Source organism: Balaenoptera borealis (assembly GCF_965194805.1).
Source record: "Balaenoptera borealis genome assembly, chromosome: 1".
In the NCBI taxonomy this organism is placed as follows: Eukaryota; Metazoa; Chordata; class Mammalia; order Artiodactyla; family Balaenopteridae; genus Balaenoptera; species Balaenoptera borealis.
The window spans coordinates 151,047,439-151,064,780 of record NC_138860.1 but is presented as its reverse complement, the minus strand read 5'-3'; the positions used below and the strand labels follow the sequence as shown (position 1 = coordinate 151,064,780).

General features: G+C 36.1%; 1 protein-coding gene across 6 annotated transcripts in view; it reads left to right on the top strand.

The window, feature by feature from the left end:
- OSBPL9 (oxysterol binding protein like 9) overlaps window positions 1-17,342 on the top strand; it is a 181,529-nt gene that overhangs the window by 154,145 nt on the left and 10,042 nt on the right. For all 6 annotated transcript variants that reach the window (XM_082370743.1, XM_082370742.1, XM_082370741.1 and 3 more), the window contains 4 exons: window positions 5,867-6,026; window positions 11,955-12,067; window positions 12,198-12,316; window positions 16,302-16,387. In XM_082370743.1, coding sequence (XP_082226869.1) covers window positions 5,867-6,026; window positions 11,955-12,067; window positions 12,198-12,316; window positions 16,302-16,387 — 478 coding nt within the window. The remainder of the gene's footprint in view (window positions 1-5,866; window positions 6,027-11,954; window positions 12,068-12,197; window positions 12,317-16,301; window positions 16,388-17,342) is intronic.

Sequence of the window (17,342 nt, the reverse complement as noted above, 5' to 3'; positions counted from 1 at the left end):
TCCGTAAAAAATGCCATTGGTAATTTGATAGGGATTGCATTGAATCTGTAGATTGCTTTGGGTAGTAGAGTCATTTTCACAATATTGATTCTTCCAATCCAAGAACATGGTATATCTCTTCATCTGTTGGTATCATCTTTAATTTCTTTCATCAGTGTCTTATAGTTTTCTGCATACAGGTCTTTTGTCTCCCTAGGTAGGTTTATTCCTAGGTATTTTATTCTTTTTGTTGCAATGGTAAATGGGAGTGTTTCCATACTTTCTCTTTCAGATTTTTCATCATTAGTGTATAGGAACGCAAGAGATTTCTGTGCATTAATTTTGTATCCTGCAACTTTACCAAATTCATTGATTAGCTCTAGTAGTTTTCTGGTGGCATTTTTAGGATTCTCTATGTATAGTATCATGTCATCTGCAAACAGTGACAGTTTTACTTCTTCTTTTCCAATTTGTATTCCTTTTATTTCTTTTACTTCTCTGATTGCTGTGGCTAGGACTTCCAGAACTATGTTGAATAATAGTGGTGAGAGTGGACATCCTTGTCTCGTTCCTGATCTCAGAGGAAATGCTTTCAGTTTTTCACCATTGAGAATGATGTTTGCCGTGGGTTTGTCCTGTATGGCCTTTATTATGTTGAGGTAGGTTCCCACTATGCCCACTTTCTGGAGAGTTTTTATCATAAATGGGTGCTGAATTTTGTCAAAAGCTTTTTCTGCATCTATTGAGATGATCATATGATTTTTATTCTTCAATTTGTAAATATGGTGTATCACATTGATTGATTTGCGTATACTGAAGAATCCTTGCATCCCTGGGATAAATGCCACTTGATCGTGGTGTATGATCCTTTTAATGTGTTGTTGGATTCTGCTTGCTAGTATTTGTTGAGGATTTTTGCATCTATATTCATCAGTGATATTGGTCTGTTATTTTCTTTTTTTGTAGTATCTTTGTCTGGTTTTGGTATCAGGGTGATGGTGGCCTCATAGAATGAGTTTGAGAGTGTTCCTTCCTCTGCAATTTTTTGGAAGAGTTTGAGAAGGCTGGGGGTTAGCTCTTCTCTAAATGTTTGATGGAATTCACCTGTGCAGCCATCTGGTCCTGGACTTTTGTTTGTTGGAAGATTTTTAATCACAGTTTCAATTTCATTACTTGTGATTGGTCTGTTCATATTTTCTGTTTCTTCCTGGTTCAGTCTTGGAAGGTTATACCTTTCGAAGAATTTGTCCATTTCTTCCAGGTTGTCCATTTTATTGGCATAGAGTTGCTTGTAGTAGTCTCTTAGGATGCTTTGTATTTCTGCAGTGTCTGTTGTAACTTCTCCTGTTTCATTTCTAATTTTATTGATTTGAGTCTTCTCCCTCTTTTTCTTGATGAGTCTGGCTAATGGCTTATCAATTTTGTTTACCTTCTCAAAGAACCAGCTTTTAGTTTTATTGATCTTTGCTATTGTTTTCTTTGTTTCTATTTCATTTATTTCTGCTCTGATCTTTATGATTTCTTTCCTTCTGCTAACTTTGGGTTTTGTTTGTTCTTCTATCTCTAGTTCCTTTAGGTGTAAGGTTAGATTGTTTACTTGAGATTTTTCTTGTTTCTTTAGGTAGGCTTGTATAGCTATAAACTTCCCTCTTAGAACTGCTTTTGCTGCATCCCATAGGTTTTGGATCGTCGTGTTTTCATTGTCATTTGTCTCTAGGTATTTTTTGATTTCCTCTTTGATTTCTTCAGTGATCTCTTGGTTATTTAGTAACGTATTGTTTAGCCTCCATGTGTTTGTGCTTTTCACGTTTTTTTCCCTGTAATTCATTTCTAATCTCATAGCGTTGTGGTCAGAAAAGATGCTTGATATGATTTCAATTTTCTTAAATTTACTGAGGCTTGATTTGTGACCCAAGATGTGATCTATCCTGGAGAATGTTCCGTGCGCACTTGAGAAGAACGTGTAATCTGCTGTTTTTGGATGGAATGTCCTATATATATCAATTAAATCTATCTGGTCTATTGTGTCATTTAAAGCTTCTGTTTCCTTATTTATTTTCATTTTGGATGATCTGTCCATTGGTGTAAGTGAGGTGTTAAAATCCCCCACTATTACTGTGTTACTGTCGATTTCCTCTTTTATAGCTGTTAGCAGTTGCCTTATGTATTGAGGTGCTCCTGCGTTCAGTGCCTATATATTTATAATTGTTATATCTTCTTCTTGGATTGATCCCTTGATCATTATGTTGTATCCTTCCTTGTCTCTTGTAACATTCTTTATTTTAAAGTCTGTTTTATTTGATATGAGTATAGCTACTCCAGCTTTCTTTTGATTTCCATTTGCATGGAATATCTTTTTCCATCCCCTCACTTTCAGTCTGCATGTGTCCCTAGGTCTGAAGTGGGTCTCTTGTAGACAGCATATATATGGGGCTTGTTTTTGTATCCATTCAGCAAGCCTGTGTCTTTTGGTTGGAGCATTTAATCCATTCACGTTTAAGGTAATTATCAATATGTATGTTCCTATGACCATTTTCTTAATTGTTTTGGGTTTGTTTTTGTAGGTCCTTTCTTCTCTTGTGTTTCCCACTTAGAGAAGTTCCTTTAGCATTTGTTGTAGAGCTGGTTTGGTGGTGCTGAATTCTCTTAGCTTTTGCTTGTCTGTAAAGCTTTTGATTTCTCCATCAAATCTAAATGAGATCCTTGCCAGGTAAAGTAATCTTAGTTGTAGGTTCTTCCCTTTCATCACTTTAAGTATATCATGGCACTCCCTTCTGGCTTGTAGAGTTTCTGCTGAGAAATCAGCTGTTAACCTTATGGGAGTTCCCTTGTATGTTATTGTCATTTTTCCCTTGCTGCTTTCAATAATTTTTCTTTGTCTTTAATTTTTGCCAGTTTGATTACTGTGTGTCTTGGCGTGTTTCTCCTTGTGTTTATCCTGTATGGGACTCTCTGTGCTTCCTGGACTTGGGTGGCTATTTCCTTTCCCATGTTAGGGAAGTTTTCGACTATAATCTCTTCAAATATTTTCTCTGATCCTTTCTCTCTCTCTTCTCCTTCTGGGACCCCTATAATGCGAATGTTGTTTCATTTAATGTTGTCCCAGAGGTCTCTTAGGCTGTCTTCTTTTCTTTTCATTCTTTTTTCTTTTTTCTGTTCCGCAGCAGTGAATTCCACCATTCTGTCTTCCAGGTCACTTATCCGTTCTTCTGCCCCAGTTATTCTGCTATTGATTCCTTCTAGTGTAGTTTTTCATTTCAGTTATTGTATTGTTCATCTCTGTTTGTTTGTTCTTTAATTCTTCTAGGTCTTTGTTAAACATTTCTTGCATATTCTAGATCTTTGCCTCCATTCTTATTCCGAGGTCCTGGGTCATCTTCACTATCATTATTCTGAATTCTTTTTCTGGAAGGTTGCCTATCTCCACTTCATTTAGTTGTTTTTCTGGGGTTTTATCTTGTTCCTTCATCTGGTATATAGCCCTCTGCCTTTTCATCTTGTCTATCTTTCTGTGAATGTGGTTTTTGTTCCACAGGCTGCAGGATTGTATTTTTTCTTGCTTCTGCTCTCTGCCCTCTGGTGGTTGAGGCTCTGCATTTTCTTTATTTGTTTAGATTTATGGTTTTTATTTTTTCTCCAGTTCACAGGGATGCTATTAATGTTAGTATAGATTTATTTCTTGTTCTAAAACTAATTAGGTTGATGTTGAGTTATCAGTTGCACCAAATTCAAGGGAGCACTTGGTGCTTTTGTCCCTGTTATATCTGGATGCCAAAACCGAAGCCACTCTTGAGGACAGGAGATAAGCCCCTGCTGTTGCTCTACAGATTGTTTCCTGAGTGGGACTTTTCCTGTGTAATACTGAAAATTTACCCTGTGATTTTTAGCTCAGTTTGAAATTTGAGTTAGTAAAGATGCTGATGTTATTACTTTGGTTTTTAAGATTTAACAGCCTGAGCAGATGTCTCCTTAATTTTGAAAGAAAGCAAGCAACAACAGCTCTCTTATTTGAAGCTCTTGGGAAAATGCTGATAAGCAGTTTGAATAATGCTGTTGAAATGTTTGCCTGCCTTTTTTATTTATTTCATTATATGGTGTCATTTTAAAAACAGTATCTGTGTTTTCTTTTGTTGTTTTATAAGGAGGAATTAAGTCAGAATTCTGAAACAGACAAAATTTTCCATTCAGAAATACACAAAACCTAGTCAGTTACAGACTTTGAAAAAGTTAGCAGTATTCTTTATGTACATTAATTTTAGGATCATTAATTAGTTATAAATAATTTAGGATAAATTATTTCAGAAAGTGGCATTTTAAAAATATAACATTTTAGAGTAGGTGGATTTTTAAAAATTTTTAAAATTAGTGTGTGGTTTGTGTCTTGTTTGATTTTTCAACCGAATTTCTTCATCTTTCTTTCCTTTATCTCTCTCACTAATACATAAAAGAAAGAAAGGAACAACTGAAAAAAGAAATAGTACTGTTTTCTCTCGTAAGGAAAACTCAGTTCTTTTGTTTGCAACTCCCATTCCAACTCATTTTCTTCTTGGATACATTTTCAGTTTTGTGTGGTTGCCTGGACTATTTGCTTGTTACTTAATCATTTGTAATTCCTGGTCTTTTTCTTTCTTTCTTTCTCTCTCGTTTTTTTCCCTATTATTTCAATAAGAGAAATTTATTTATTTCCCATCTTATTGCTGCTATGGGGCGGGGCGGCGGTGGGGTAAGAATTTAAAGTTATTTGCTAAGATGAACTATCTTCAGAATTCCCACAATAAGCTTTGCCTATTTAGGCAGCAAACTTTCAGTGTTATGTTTTAAAAATATCTTTGTGAACATGGCAACTAAATGTGGCAGGTGGATGTGCTCTCTCATAACTATTAAACCATAGACACTGGAATGGGCTGAAAATCCTTGGGTGTCTCTGGACTCATTTTTACTGCTGCTATTCTCATTTCCTTCTAGAACTGAGGCCTTGGCTTTTATATTGACAGCAGATACTTAATTAATTTTAATCTCCACCAGGCATCTGTAGCAGTTTGGCATAAATTGCCTGAGAGCCCTTAGATATCTGCTCAATAAGTACTTGTTAAATTACTTTCAGTACTTCACTGTTCTGTTTGATACTTTTATGGTTACTTTTTATTACTGGACTATGAACCAGATGATTATCACAGAGATTCTTTCTCTGGATCTCCATTAGTTTCTATTTCCTTAATTAGACTGTTTAGGAATAGAAAGATGTTCCTCCTGGTTCTTTCCTTTTCCACGTGCTTCCCATAGTAGCCCTCTCTTTTTCTCTGCTGCGCACTTATCTCTGTTGCCTGGGCTCTGGGCAACCTGACTTAAACTTAGGTAGAAAAGAGGTGAGGAGTTTGAATGGTAAGTGTTCCCAGCTTTTGTGTTTGCACATGATTGCCAAAACATATTGACTAATATGAATGTGATATCCTGAACAAAATTTTAACATTCATGTGGTTTTTGATATTCTTTCCACTTTGTATTCTTGTTGGCTCACTGCTGCATTTTTAAGGTATCTGGATCTATACTATAAAATAAGAGCTCTGGCGTCCCGTTGGTACTGGTATCTACTATGGGACTTCTAATATCTTAACTCACACAGTGTGATTATAATCAAAAGAACTCCCTTCCTAATTACAGATGGGGACATAGTATTTTTTCATTTATTTAAAAGGCTATGTCCCATTCTATAATGTGATTTGCCTTTGTCTAGTTTAAATGTTGATTTCTTTACAGATAGTCTAGGAACTTCTACCAACTTAACTCTTTTTTGATTTTAGAAAGGTCTGCTTTGACCCCATCTCCCTAATTTCTTCCCTTCTATTACCAACACTGTCCCCTAATTGAAAACTTTTTAACTTCCTAGGCAGTGGGCACTCACCACCTAGTAGCAGTCTAACTTCTCCAAGCCATGTCAACTTGTCTCCAAACACAGTCCCAGAGTTCTCTTATTCTAGCAGTGAAGATGAATTCTATGATGCAGATGAATTCCATCAGAGTGGCTCATCCCCAAAGCACTTAATAGAGTAAGTAGATGAACTAACTATGTATTGAAATGACTCCTGATTTTTAAAAATGTAATTTGATTTTGAGACTGGTGTTAATGACAGACTCCTTTATAAATTATTATTTGGAAAAAGTGAAAAAGACAGCTTATTTTTTAATTGGCTTATTGAGCAAAGCTAGTTCTGTGAGAATAGTGATTTTACTCCTGATTTAATTCAAGTGGTATAATTTTGCATCAGTTGTGGTAACATGCCAGTATTGTTCATTAACTCTGGGCTTTATTTCTATAGAAACAACATTAGGAGAGGGTCAAATGAAAGTGAATAAGCTAGGAAGTATTACTCACGTAAGAGTAGGTTACCGTTACTTGTCTTGTATAGAGATATTTGGGTGCCTATAAGCCAGGCACTATACTAGGTGGAGGAATGACACAGAGGTGAATAAAGAGCCAGTCCCTACCCTCAGGGAACTTACAGTCTATTGGGGGAAAAACAAACTTTTATAATCCAGTGGGAAATATGATATGTAAGAATAAGCGCAGAAAGAATGGGAGCATTTTGAAGTCCTGAGAAGTCAAGAAAGGATTCACAGAGGAGGGAGGGGATGTGATCCATGGTGAGTTGTGGATGAGTAGGGAGAGAAGGGACATGGCGGTGAGAAGAGGAAGGGGAAATGGAAAGTGTTGTTCTCATGGAGATGAAACCCTAATAAGAAAGGCCTGGAGGCAACGGGAGCTTGGTTTCTTTGAGGAGCTGTAAGCTACTGAGCATGGCTGAGTGTGGCTGTAGCATAAGTTGTGGGGAGTGGTTAAGAAGATACAGAAGAGATTGACAAGGGCCAGGTCGTGAAAGAGTCCTTTTAGCCTTTTATGAATTTTGAACATTTTCTCACAAGTGATGGCAGCTGCTGGTCAGGTCTGCATTTTAGGAGAATAGATACGCCTGAATTGTGTAGAATCGAATGCAGTGGGGATGCATTACATGTAGGAAGACCAAGCAAAACTGGGTAGGAACTTGAGAAATGTTGATAACCTGAGCTAAGGTCATAACATAGGAATGGAGGGAAGCACATGGACTCCAGAGATAACTAAGTAGGCAGATTTTGGCAGATATTGATGATAGGTTTTCTCTCATTAGGAAACATTTGACCTATTTTACAGTGTTAAATCAAAGCTAGGTATGTTCCATTGTACAGAAAAGGCCTTTACTTGTAAAGTCACTTACATGATAGCCAATAAGCAAAGTACTTTTTAGCGCTACTGGTACATCAGTTGCTGTGGTTAGACTTTGGATTCTGGAATCTTAGAAAAGAATAGGTTCTAAATCTGTTTTGCTTTTAAGGTGTGTGATCTTGGTCAAGTTATTTAGCCTGTGACATCCTCAGTTTCCTTGTCTGTAAAATGAGGATAATAATAGTTTCAACTTCCAGGGATCATTGTGAACATTTAAGTGAGAATAATGTCAAGTGCTTACTATGATGTCTGGCATGTATAATAAGTGCGCAGTAAGTGACAGCTGTTACAGAAAGCAAATTAACATTTATTTGCTTTAATGTTCTTATATTTGTTGTAGATGTAGTTGGCTTACTTTTTGTTGGGTATTTTTTCCAAGTCTCCTGCCATCTCAGGAGTCGGTGCTAGTGTTACAGCTTGGGGTTTGCTTTGAAATACAGTACAAATTTGGAAATGATTATATGTGAATTTGCAAGCTAAGTACTATCAGCCAAACTTAGACCTTGAACCTTGGTTTCTTTTAGTAAGAAATATTTTGTGGCACTCCATTTCTCTGGCTCTCTCTCTTTTTTTTTTTTTAGAGATAACAATTTTTTTTTTAATTGGGGTATATTTGCTTTACAATGCTGTGTTAGTTTCTGCTGTACAACAGAGTGAATCAGCTACATGTATACAGATATCCCCTCCCTCTTGGACCTCCCTCCCTCCACCACCCCCATCCCACCCATCTAGGTCACCACAGAGCACTGAGCTAAGCTCACTGCGCTATACAGCAGGTTCCCACTAGCTATCTGTTTTACACATGGTAGTGTATATATGTCAGTCCCAATCTCCCAGTTCATCCCACCCTCCCTTCCCCCACATGTCCACATGTCCATTCTCTATGTCTGCATCTCTATTCCTGCCCTGCAAATAGGTTCATCTATACCATTTTTCTAGATTTCACATATATGCGTTAATATGATATTTGTTTTTCAATTTCTGACTTACTTTTCTCTGTATGACAGACTCTAGGTCCATCCACGTCTCTGCAAATGACCCAATTTCATTCCTTTTTATGGTTGAGTAATATTCCATTGTATATATGTACCACATCTTCTTTATCCATTCATCTGTCGATGGACATTTAGGTTGCTTCCATGTCCTGGCTATTGTAAATAGTGCTGCAATAGACATTGGGGTGCATGTGTCTTTTTGAATTATGGTTTTCTCAGGGTATATGCCCAGTAGTGAGATTGCTGGGAGAACAGTATGGAGGTTCCTTAAAAAACTAAAAATAGAACTACCATATGACCCAGCACTCCAGTTCTCTTAAGTGTGCATATGAACTGAGAAATACAGTATTGTATATAATTGCACTGTAACTATTCAGAACCTCAAAATTTATAAGGAAAATGATGATATTAATTCAGGAAGTTTTGTCACATAGTAGATCAAATTCAGATTTTGAATGTTGGAAAAGTAAAATATATGTGATTAGGTGAATACATACTGTTAGGACATGAGACTTTACTTAAGGAAGAGACATTTGAGCCCACAATTCAAGAAGGCTAGTTTAGCAGAAAGGGTTTGGTTTAGCATGTTGGTTTCTTAATGTTTGTATGTAGGGAAGTAAACTATTACAAGACCCTTATTAGCAGTTTGCCAATAGAAATTTCACTTTAATTTTTAAAATATTTTTTATGATAGTGGGGTTAAAAGAAAATAAGCATTTGGAAGAAAATTCCAAAGTAAAGGTTATTATTTATTTTTGAAGTGTTAAATCATTGTTTTCTTTAAACAGAATTAAGGACAGTCTCGATCATTAGCTATTATTCGAAACAAAGTACAATTGAATATCAAAATGGATCATCTGTCCTCTAGAAGCCTATAACTATATTCAGTAAAAGCTTGATAATAATGTGGTTAGCCTCCTTATTACATCACAGATAGTCAATCTCTGGCCCCAGTTTTAGGGGTTCTCCTGAAATTTTTCTGAAATAGATAAATTTTAAATGCTTACCTGTTGTACCTGTAATAGGCATATCTACAAAGTTACCTGCAGGCTCATAGGCTTTTCTTTTCTCTCCTTGTAAGCTTCCTTCTCTATGCTCTCCCAGTACCCATCCCATAACAAATACACAGTTTATGAACCTCCTATTTGAAGGGATCCAGAGTTAAATTCTTTGTCCAGCTCACCCACTCAGACTTCCTTTTCTCCTTCAATTTCCTTCTTTCCTTTTATGCCCTAATCTAGATTCCCAAACTAGAAGGGGCTACAGATATTTTATTTGGCCAGCACAGTGTTTGTTGATTTTTTGTTTTAAAATTTTTATTTTAATGGAGTATAGTTGATTAACAATGTTGTGATAGTTTCAGGTGTACAGCAAGGTGATTCAGATATACATTTTCCCATTAAATGGAATTTTAAATCCCTTCAAATTGAGTATGCTAGTGCCAGGTCTCTATTGTTTTATAATCTGGCCCTATTCACATATTTATGCTCTCTGCCTGGCCTCTGTAGGCATTGAGCTTGTGTGCCACCTGCTGGTCATCAGCTCTACCACTAGTTTTCTAGCTCTCAGGTCAAGTTTCTATCTACAGTTTCTCTCCCTGACAGAAGAGAATTTGAAAAGTCCTTTCACCGTTCAGTTTCTAAAGACCTGTAGTAATGATAACTTCTGTGTGAACTATGTTATTGGGTTTTGCACATTTATAAACTAGGTGAAAGTGCATGTGGGAAAGAACTTGCGCTTTGGAGCCAGACGTATATTTGAAATGGCTCCACTACTTACCAGTTGCGTGACCTCTGTCCAGTCATTGAACCTCTGAGCCTCTGTGTATGATGAGAATAATCATGTCTCCCTTTTAGGGTTAGACTGTTATGGAGATGAACATATACAGTGTTTGACACATACAAGGTACTCAATAAGATTTTGGATTCTGTTGTTATAATTAAGTTCAGAGCTGTACCTTTTTTGGTTTAGTTTATTTATGATCTTATGATTTAATTCCGTGCAAGTTAGCCCATTGCAGATAAACCTTTCCTGTATGCATATCATTTTTGTTAGCGTTGCTCTTGTTTTGTAACTATAGTCTTTAAATCCTTTGTCCTGAACGAGGTAAATTATGAAATGGCTAAATGAGAATTTATCCCATTTTTTTCCATTTTGAGCTTTATTGAGCATTTCACTTGGCCCAGACATGGTTTCTAACCTGAGTAAGGAGGAAAAGCACAGCATAAATTCATCTCTGATGTTTGGAATCTAAAATAAGATACATGTTTTAAAGAATCTGAGGTTTTTAGATCAATTGATTTAAAACATTGATTCTATTTTGATGATGTATCAAAGAGCCACAACACTTTTTGAAGATAATTTTTATGCAGCTCTTTTATTTAATGATAATTTGATTTCTCTTATCTAGTTCTTTTACTCATATTTTCCATTGGCTCAAAACTGGTGAGGTAGACATTAGTTATAGTACCTTGTGAGGTACACTACTAAATTATCAAAGTAACAATATTTAGTTACCTAAGGATTTTTGAAGAATAGATCAAAAGAAGGCAAGTAACCAGGACAAACTATGTTTAAATTAGAATACATATGTTCTAATATTCTAATGTTCTAACATAGGCAGAGCACAGAGGATTTTTAGGATAATGAAACTATTCTCTGCAATACTACAGTGGGGGATACTTATATTACATTTGTCAAAATCCATAGAATGTACAAGACCAAGAGTGAACCCTACTGTAAACTATGGACTTTGAGTGATAATGGCATGTCATGTAGGTTCATCAACTGTTACACGTGTACTACTCTCGTGCAGGATGTTGATAGTGGGGAGGTTGTGCGTATGGGAATTCTGTACTTTCTGCTCAGTTTTGCTCTGAACCTAAAACTACTCTTAAAAAAATCAAGTTTATTATTAAATAAGAAATCAAAAGAAGGTAAGTAATCAGGGCAAACTGTGTTTAAATTAGAATATATAATGTGTTTTGCACCTATAAATTTGCAATAAAAGACTTTTATGTGTGTACCATTTTATAAATAATACCTGCAGTATGAGAAATTTGGTTTCTGTTTTTACCCTTAATAAGTAAACTTTGATCATTCTTTTGTTAATGTACAAATACTAGTCCTGGGTAAGTTATGATCATAGCTGTAATAATAAAATAGAGGATTCTTTCTTTAGACCCTGTTAATCAGCTCATAATACCACTTACCATAAATTTACTTGTAAAAAATAATATGCTTTTTTATTTTTTAATTTCAAATATAATTTTTTAATGACTGGGAAGGGTGTTATTACCAGTGTGGGCTTTTTATCAAAGGATCTCAAAAATATAGACATCTTTCTGAGGCTAATTAATAGACTTACCAGTTTTGAGGTTCTGGAAATGGTTGCCAAGAATTATGACATACCTACATTTATGCAAAGTAACAAAATTGGAAAATGAACTCTAGTTTTAAACTTACATGCAGAAGCAAAATCTTACCAATTTTTCATGGCCTTCAACATGGCTTGGTTGAGCATACACCATGCAGAAAACATGAGCCTGATGGGGAGAGAGTTGGAAAGCATGTATGTGTGTATGTATGTAACCAGCTAACTTTAAGGGTCTAGTTAGTTTCTGTCAGCTATCTGCATATATTGGTTTTAAATAGATTGGTATCTTACTATGATTTTAAATTGCTTTTTTACAAAGCTTAAGAAGGTGATTAATTTTTTTTAGTTCCTCTGGATCTGCCTCAGTCTTGACACACAGCAGCTCAGGAAATAGTCTAAAGCGCCCAGATACCACGGAATCACTTAATTCTTCCATGTCCAATGGAACAAGTGATGCTGGTAAGCAGCCTTGGAGAGTTTACCTTTTTTTTTCTTAAAAATATTTGTTTGAAAAAAAATGTATAATACTTGGTAACAGCACAGATTGGCCCAGTTTAACACCGGTCTAAGAAGATCTGTTTTATTTTAGACCTTTTCGATTCACATGATGAGAGAGATGATGAAGGGGAGGCAGGGTCGGTGGAAGAGCACAAGAGTGTTATCATGCATCTGTTGTCACAGGTTAGGCTTGGAATGGATCTCACTAAGGTAAGAATCAATTTGGTATTTGCTGTTAGTCTTAATGTGTATATGTAGGTTCTCAGTGATCGTATGGTGAGTGTGTCTGCAAATGTAGTATAATGACATAACTTCTGTTTATACTTTTGTCTTGTTATGAATTAATATATATGTACCTGAGTAAACTGAAAATTTTTATAAATGGATGAAATAAGTAAAGCTAGGATAATTTCATAGAGATAGTACATATGGATTATATAGGCTATGATTTGGATTTTATTGGGGGCAAGCATGGAATAGTATTGGGCTTGGTTAGTAGTCTGAACAAAAACCTAAAGCAGTGTACTGTGCATGGAATCAAAATGAGCAGAGTTCTGATCTCGGGGTTAGAGGACCTGTGCTTACATCCTACTTCTGCTGTTACCAAACTGTGTGACCTTGAGCAAGTCCCTTTCTCTATGATCTTTGGGTTTCTCATATACAAAATGGACATACAGTGACCTACTTTACAGGATTGTTGTAAGGAATGGAACAGGTAGTGAGTGGAAAACTGTGTGACACATGTTGAGCTATATAATTATTGTGGTTTTGGATTTGAATTTGAATTTAAACTTGGCACTCTAAACAGAATACCTGATTGATGTAGGAGACTGGTGTATAGGTGCCTGTGTATATCCCCGCCACTGTGCTAAAAGCCTCATCCTTTTACCTAATTCTCACCACAGCACTGCAAAGTTAGGTGTTATTGTTAACACCATTTTATAGATGAGGAAACTAAAGCTCATAGAGGTTAAGTAACTTGGCTAAGTCTTATTTAAGTGGCAGAACTGAGATTCTAATCTGGTCGTAGATTTCAAAATCTATAAACTAATCCATAATACTTTCTAGTAAGTGTCTATAATAAAAATTTTTACCCCAAATCTAAATGAGAATGGAAAATTTGTGCAACAAACATACTTGCTGGGAAAGTTCTAGGTAAGAGAATATTTGCAGGAGCTTGCCCTCAGAATTTTTTCAGTGATCATTAGATTGATTGCATAATTGCTGGAGCAGAATTGTAACTTCACATTTGAAAGATACAGCTTAATTGTAGATGTTGACATTTATAATATATTTCTTTTCTACATCTTCTACCTTGGTTGGTTTTGGTCTTCAGTAATAGAAGACCCACCTAACAGTATCTTGAACAATGCTAGGTTTATTATCTCCTGTAATGAGAAGTCCAGAAGTAGAGTAGTTCCAGGATTGACTAATTCGTAGTGGGTCAACAATGTGAGAAAGGACCTAGGTTCCTTCAGTCTCTCTGCTCTGCCATCTTTAGCATGCTGACATTCACACTCAGACCTGTCTCCTCATCATTGCAAAATGACTGCTGCACTTCCAGTCATCACATCCTTATGCAAATATGTCAAGAGGCAGAAAAATAATTTCTTTTCATGAATTTTGTTGTAATAGGGAGAACATATAACAACAGTGGCCCATCAAACTTCCAATTGAATCTCATTGGCCAGAACTAGGCAGGTGTGCACACCTAAACCAGTCACTGGTAAAGGAGGTTAAATGATTGGTTTAGATTAATCCACATTCACCCCTTGAGATCTGGGCGGGCCCTGTGACTCTCATGGCAACCTATAGCCTGAACCTGAACTGAATGAAAGTTCTGTTAGTAGAGATGTACATAGGCAACCAAAAGTGTGTGCCACAATCAAGTGTGTAATTTTTGCCTCACATAATTTCCTCTGCCAGGTAGTCCAGGTTTGGGTTTGGAGCCACTAAAATTATTTAATTTTTGCCAAATTAGCTATTTTAGAAATCTTTATTGGCATAAATGGCTATGATTGCCAGCAGATTCTGAAATCTTGATTCCCTTGTGCATTCCAAAGTATTATTACCATAATGCCTTAAACTTGTATCTCATTTTCCTATTTATAAAAATACTTTCTCACTTCAAATATTTTCTATAAAGAGTTATTTTCCAAATACATTGTAGTGTTTGGAAATACTATAAAGTCACATCCCACTTACCTCATTTGGTCTTCAAAACAATCCTAAGATTTAAGCAAGGCATATAGTTATCCTCCTTTTACAGAAACTTCCAGAGGTTGAATTAATTTTCCAGGGCTTCCTCACACCTAAGAAGTGACAAAATAAGTACTTGAACCCAGGTTTAAGACAACCTAACCCAACTCACTTTTATCAGTGTTCCAGCAGCTTGACATAATGGCATGTATCAGTATAGTGCTAAAAACACTGAAGAAGATGTGTTGAATGAGAGTTCTTAAGAAAACTTTTAAGTAGGGAGGGAAAAAAAAATTCTTTTTTGATTAAACATCAAATCAAATTTATGGTTTTTGGCCATTTCTTCTTTTTCAAATTGCCTGTTCAGTTCTTTTGTTCATTATTCTACTGGCAATAGTAATCTCTTTCTTGTTGATTTGCAAGAGCTGTTTATACATTAAGATACTTAGCCCTGTCTTGTTCTTCAGCAGTCTTACTTAGTGATTTAGAATCTCTGTGTTCTCCAAGAGTGGTAGGAAATTGTACCAAGCTTATTTGCCAATCTAAGCATATTTATATTATGAACATACATGTTCTGTGGAACTTTTAAACTCTGGAGCCTGATAATAAACATTCTAAATGTTGGAACCACAGTTTTTCTTTTCAAGCCTGTGTCCTATCATTCCTCTTTACATACGCAGCAATACTGGTCCACTGGTCAGTCCCTGTCACACTCATTTTCTGCCCCCCCCCGCCCCCCCCAAATCTCCATGTCTTGTTCTTCTGTTTTTCCCTCTGTCTCTTATAGCCTACTCTCTAAGGCTTTTCTTTAGCACCCCACCTCAATAAATTGTTTCCAAACTTTGCCCTCATTCTGGTTCCCCAAACAGAACATGATCTTTGCCTGTCCTGAATTTTCATGGTACCTTGAGCATCTCTTGTATGATATTTATCACATTCTACCTAAAATTTAAATGCTCGTATTATTCTCTCATACTTAACCTTTGCTGCCTCCATAGCATTTACCGCACGATCTTGAATATAGCAGATATACAGTAATTACTACATTTAAAGGAATTTTTACTTACTATGATGCGCTACTTCCATAATGAATAATGTCTAATCTGATACACGTATCAAAAACTATTCCTTCATTCCTTTTTTAATTTGTTAATCCTAATCTATCTTATCCTTTTTCTTCATTTTCCAATTTCTTCTTTACTTTCTCCTCTGCCACATTCCCAGCGCCTCAGCATTTTTCTTCATGGGCTCAGCCCCACGATGAAGGAGTTTGTTGAATCCCGTCTTTATTCTCTTCTTCATTTTGTTTATTCAGTTACTTATTTAAATTTTTCTTACTTTGGGGATAGTAACTGAAGATGCAAGTAGAAATAAGTATGGCCCTTGCATTCTAGGAGCTCATTGTTCATTTGCGGACACAGACCCATAAGCAGATAAGTTCCCTAGTGCGCCTACGATGATAGAGGGGAAAGTGAGCAGGCCCTGCACCACCCCCATAACCAGACAAACCCGATTTTGAATTCCACTGAATAACAGAGCGGTGAGAAAATTTTTCACCCTTTTGAGCTTCATTTTTCTCCACTGTAAAATAAGGATGATAATTTCCTCTTAACGGGATTGTTGTACAGTTTAATAAGATAATGTGTATGTGATACTCCAGAAGGTCATATAGGTATCAAAGGGTTGCTACTGAGTAGTTGTTGTTATTGTTACACTGATTCAGGGAGCTAAAGGGAGGTTGCAAAGAGGAAGTGACATTTGAACATTTAAAATCTCTGTTTTTCATCTGTTGGGCAGGTTAATGGGCATTCTGAATCAGAACAGTTTGAGAAGTAGGTATCAGAAGCATGCCTGGGCAGTACTTGGTGGGTGTTACTATGATTGGAATGAGTTTTTTGTTTCATTTACTTTTTTTTTTTTTTTTTTAAGCAGTTCAGCAATCTGTTTATCTGTAGTGGAATTTGATCCTCAAGGGTCAAATATGTATGTTTTTCAGGTAGTTCTTCCAACATTTATTCTTGAAAGAAGATCTCTTTTAGAAATGTATGCAGACTTTTTTGCACATCCGGACCTGTTTGTGAGGTATTTGACTCAATATAGTAGTTTCCAGTTTTTTTAAGACTTTACCCATTAGCTTTCTGCCTTGGCAGGATAGATGGATCCCTTTGCCTTTCAGACATTTCTGGGGAAAAGTGGAATTGAATATTTTGTTTGTATTAGATGCCCGTTTGCTTAGATTATTTGGCGGTGATATTGTTAGGCAACCAAGTTAAACACTTCAAAAAATCTTGAGTGCCTGTTAAGGTAGCTAGGATTTACGGAGCGAAGGCTAGGATCTTATTTGATCCAGGAATTGGTAATCACTGTTAAATTATTTACACTATATCCAATGAATTTCAGTTATCCGAGTTTAGCAAACCTTTCTAAAGCACCTATTGTTTGCCAGGCACTTTGTTATGAGCTGGAAAGGGAAAGAGTCACAGTGTCTGCCTTTGAGGAGTTTACAGTCCAGTGTCCAGAGTATAGCCTGATTCATAAATTTCAAATACAAAGCTTGCAATATTAGATACATGTATAAAGGCCAGAGCTAATCTACAGGTGGGATTGATTTATGAGGAGGTGAGTGAGTTCACATTGCTTTTCAGTGGTAGCAGCAATATTTTCTTTGTAATGGGGTGTTCTAATCCGTCTTCTCTGATTGCATTCCTTGGCCTTGGACTGTGGTTTACTGAAGCCAGATACAAATCACTGAAGTTTCACAGTGGGTGGGCACATTGGATGACATTGATACATACCTTCTTAATGAAGATTTTAAGAGACCCATTTAACCATTTCCCAAAGGGCAGAAATTCAAATAGCTATGGCACTGTTTAAATTCGTACAAAATTGAACAAATAAAATGTAAGTATTTATTGGTAACATAAATAAATGGAAAGTACCAGTTATTCATTAGATATAGATTTGAGGTTTAAGGATAATTTTTAATGTATGAGAATTTAAGCTATGAGATCCCTGGAGGAATCACTTAAAAAACACA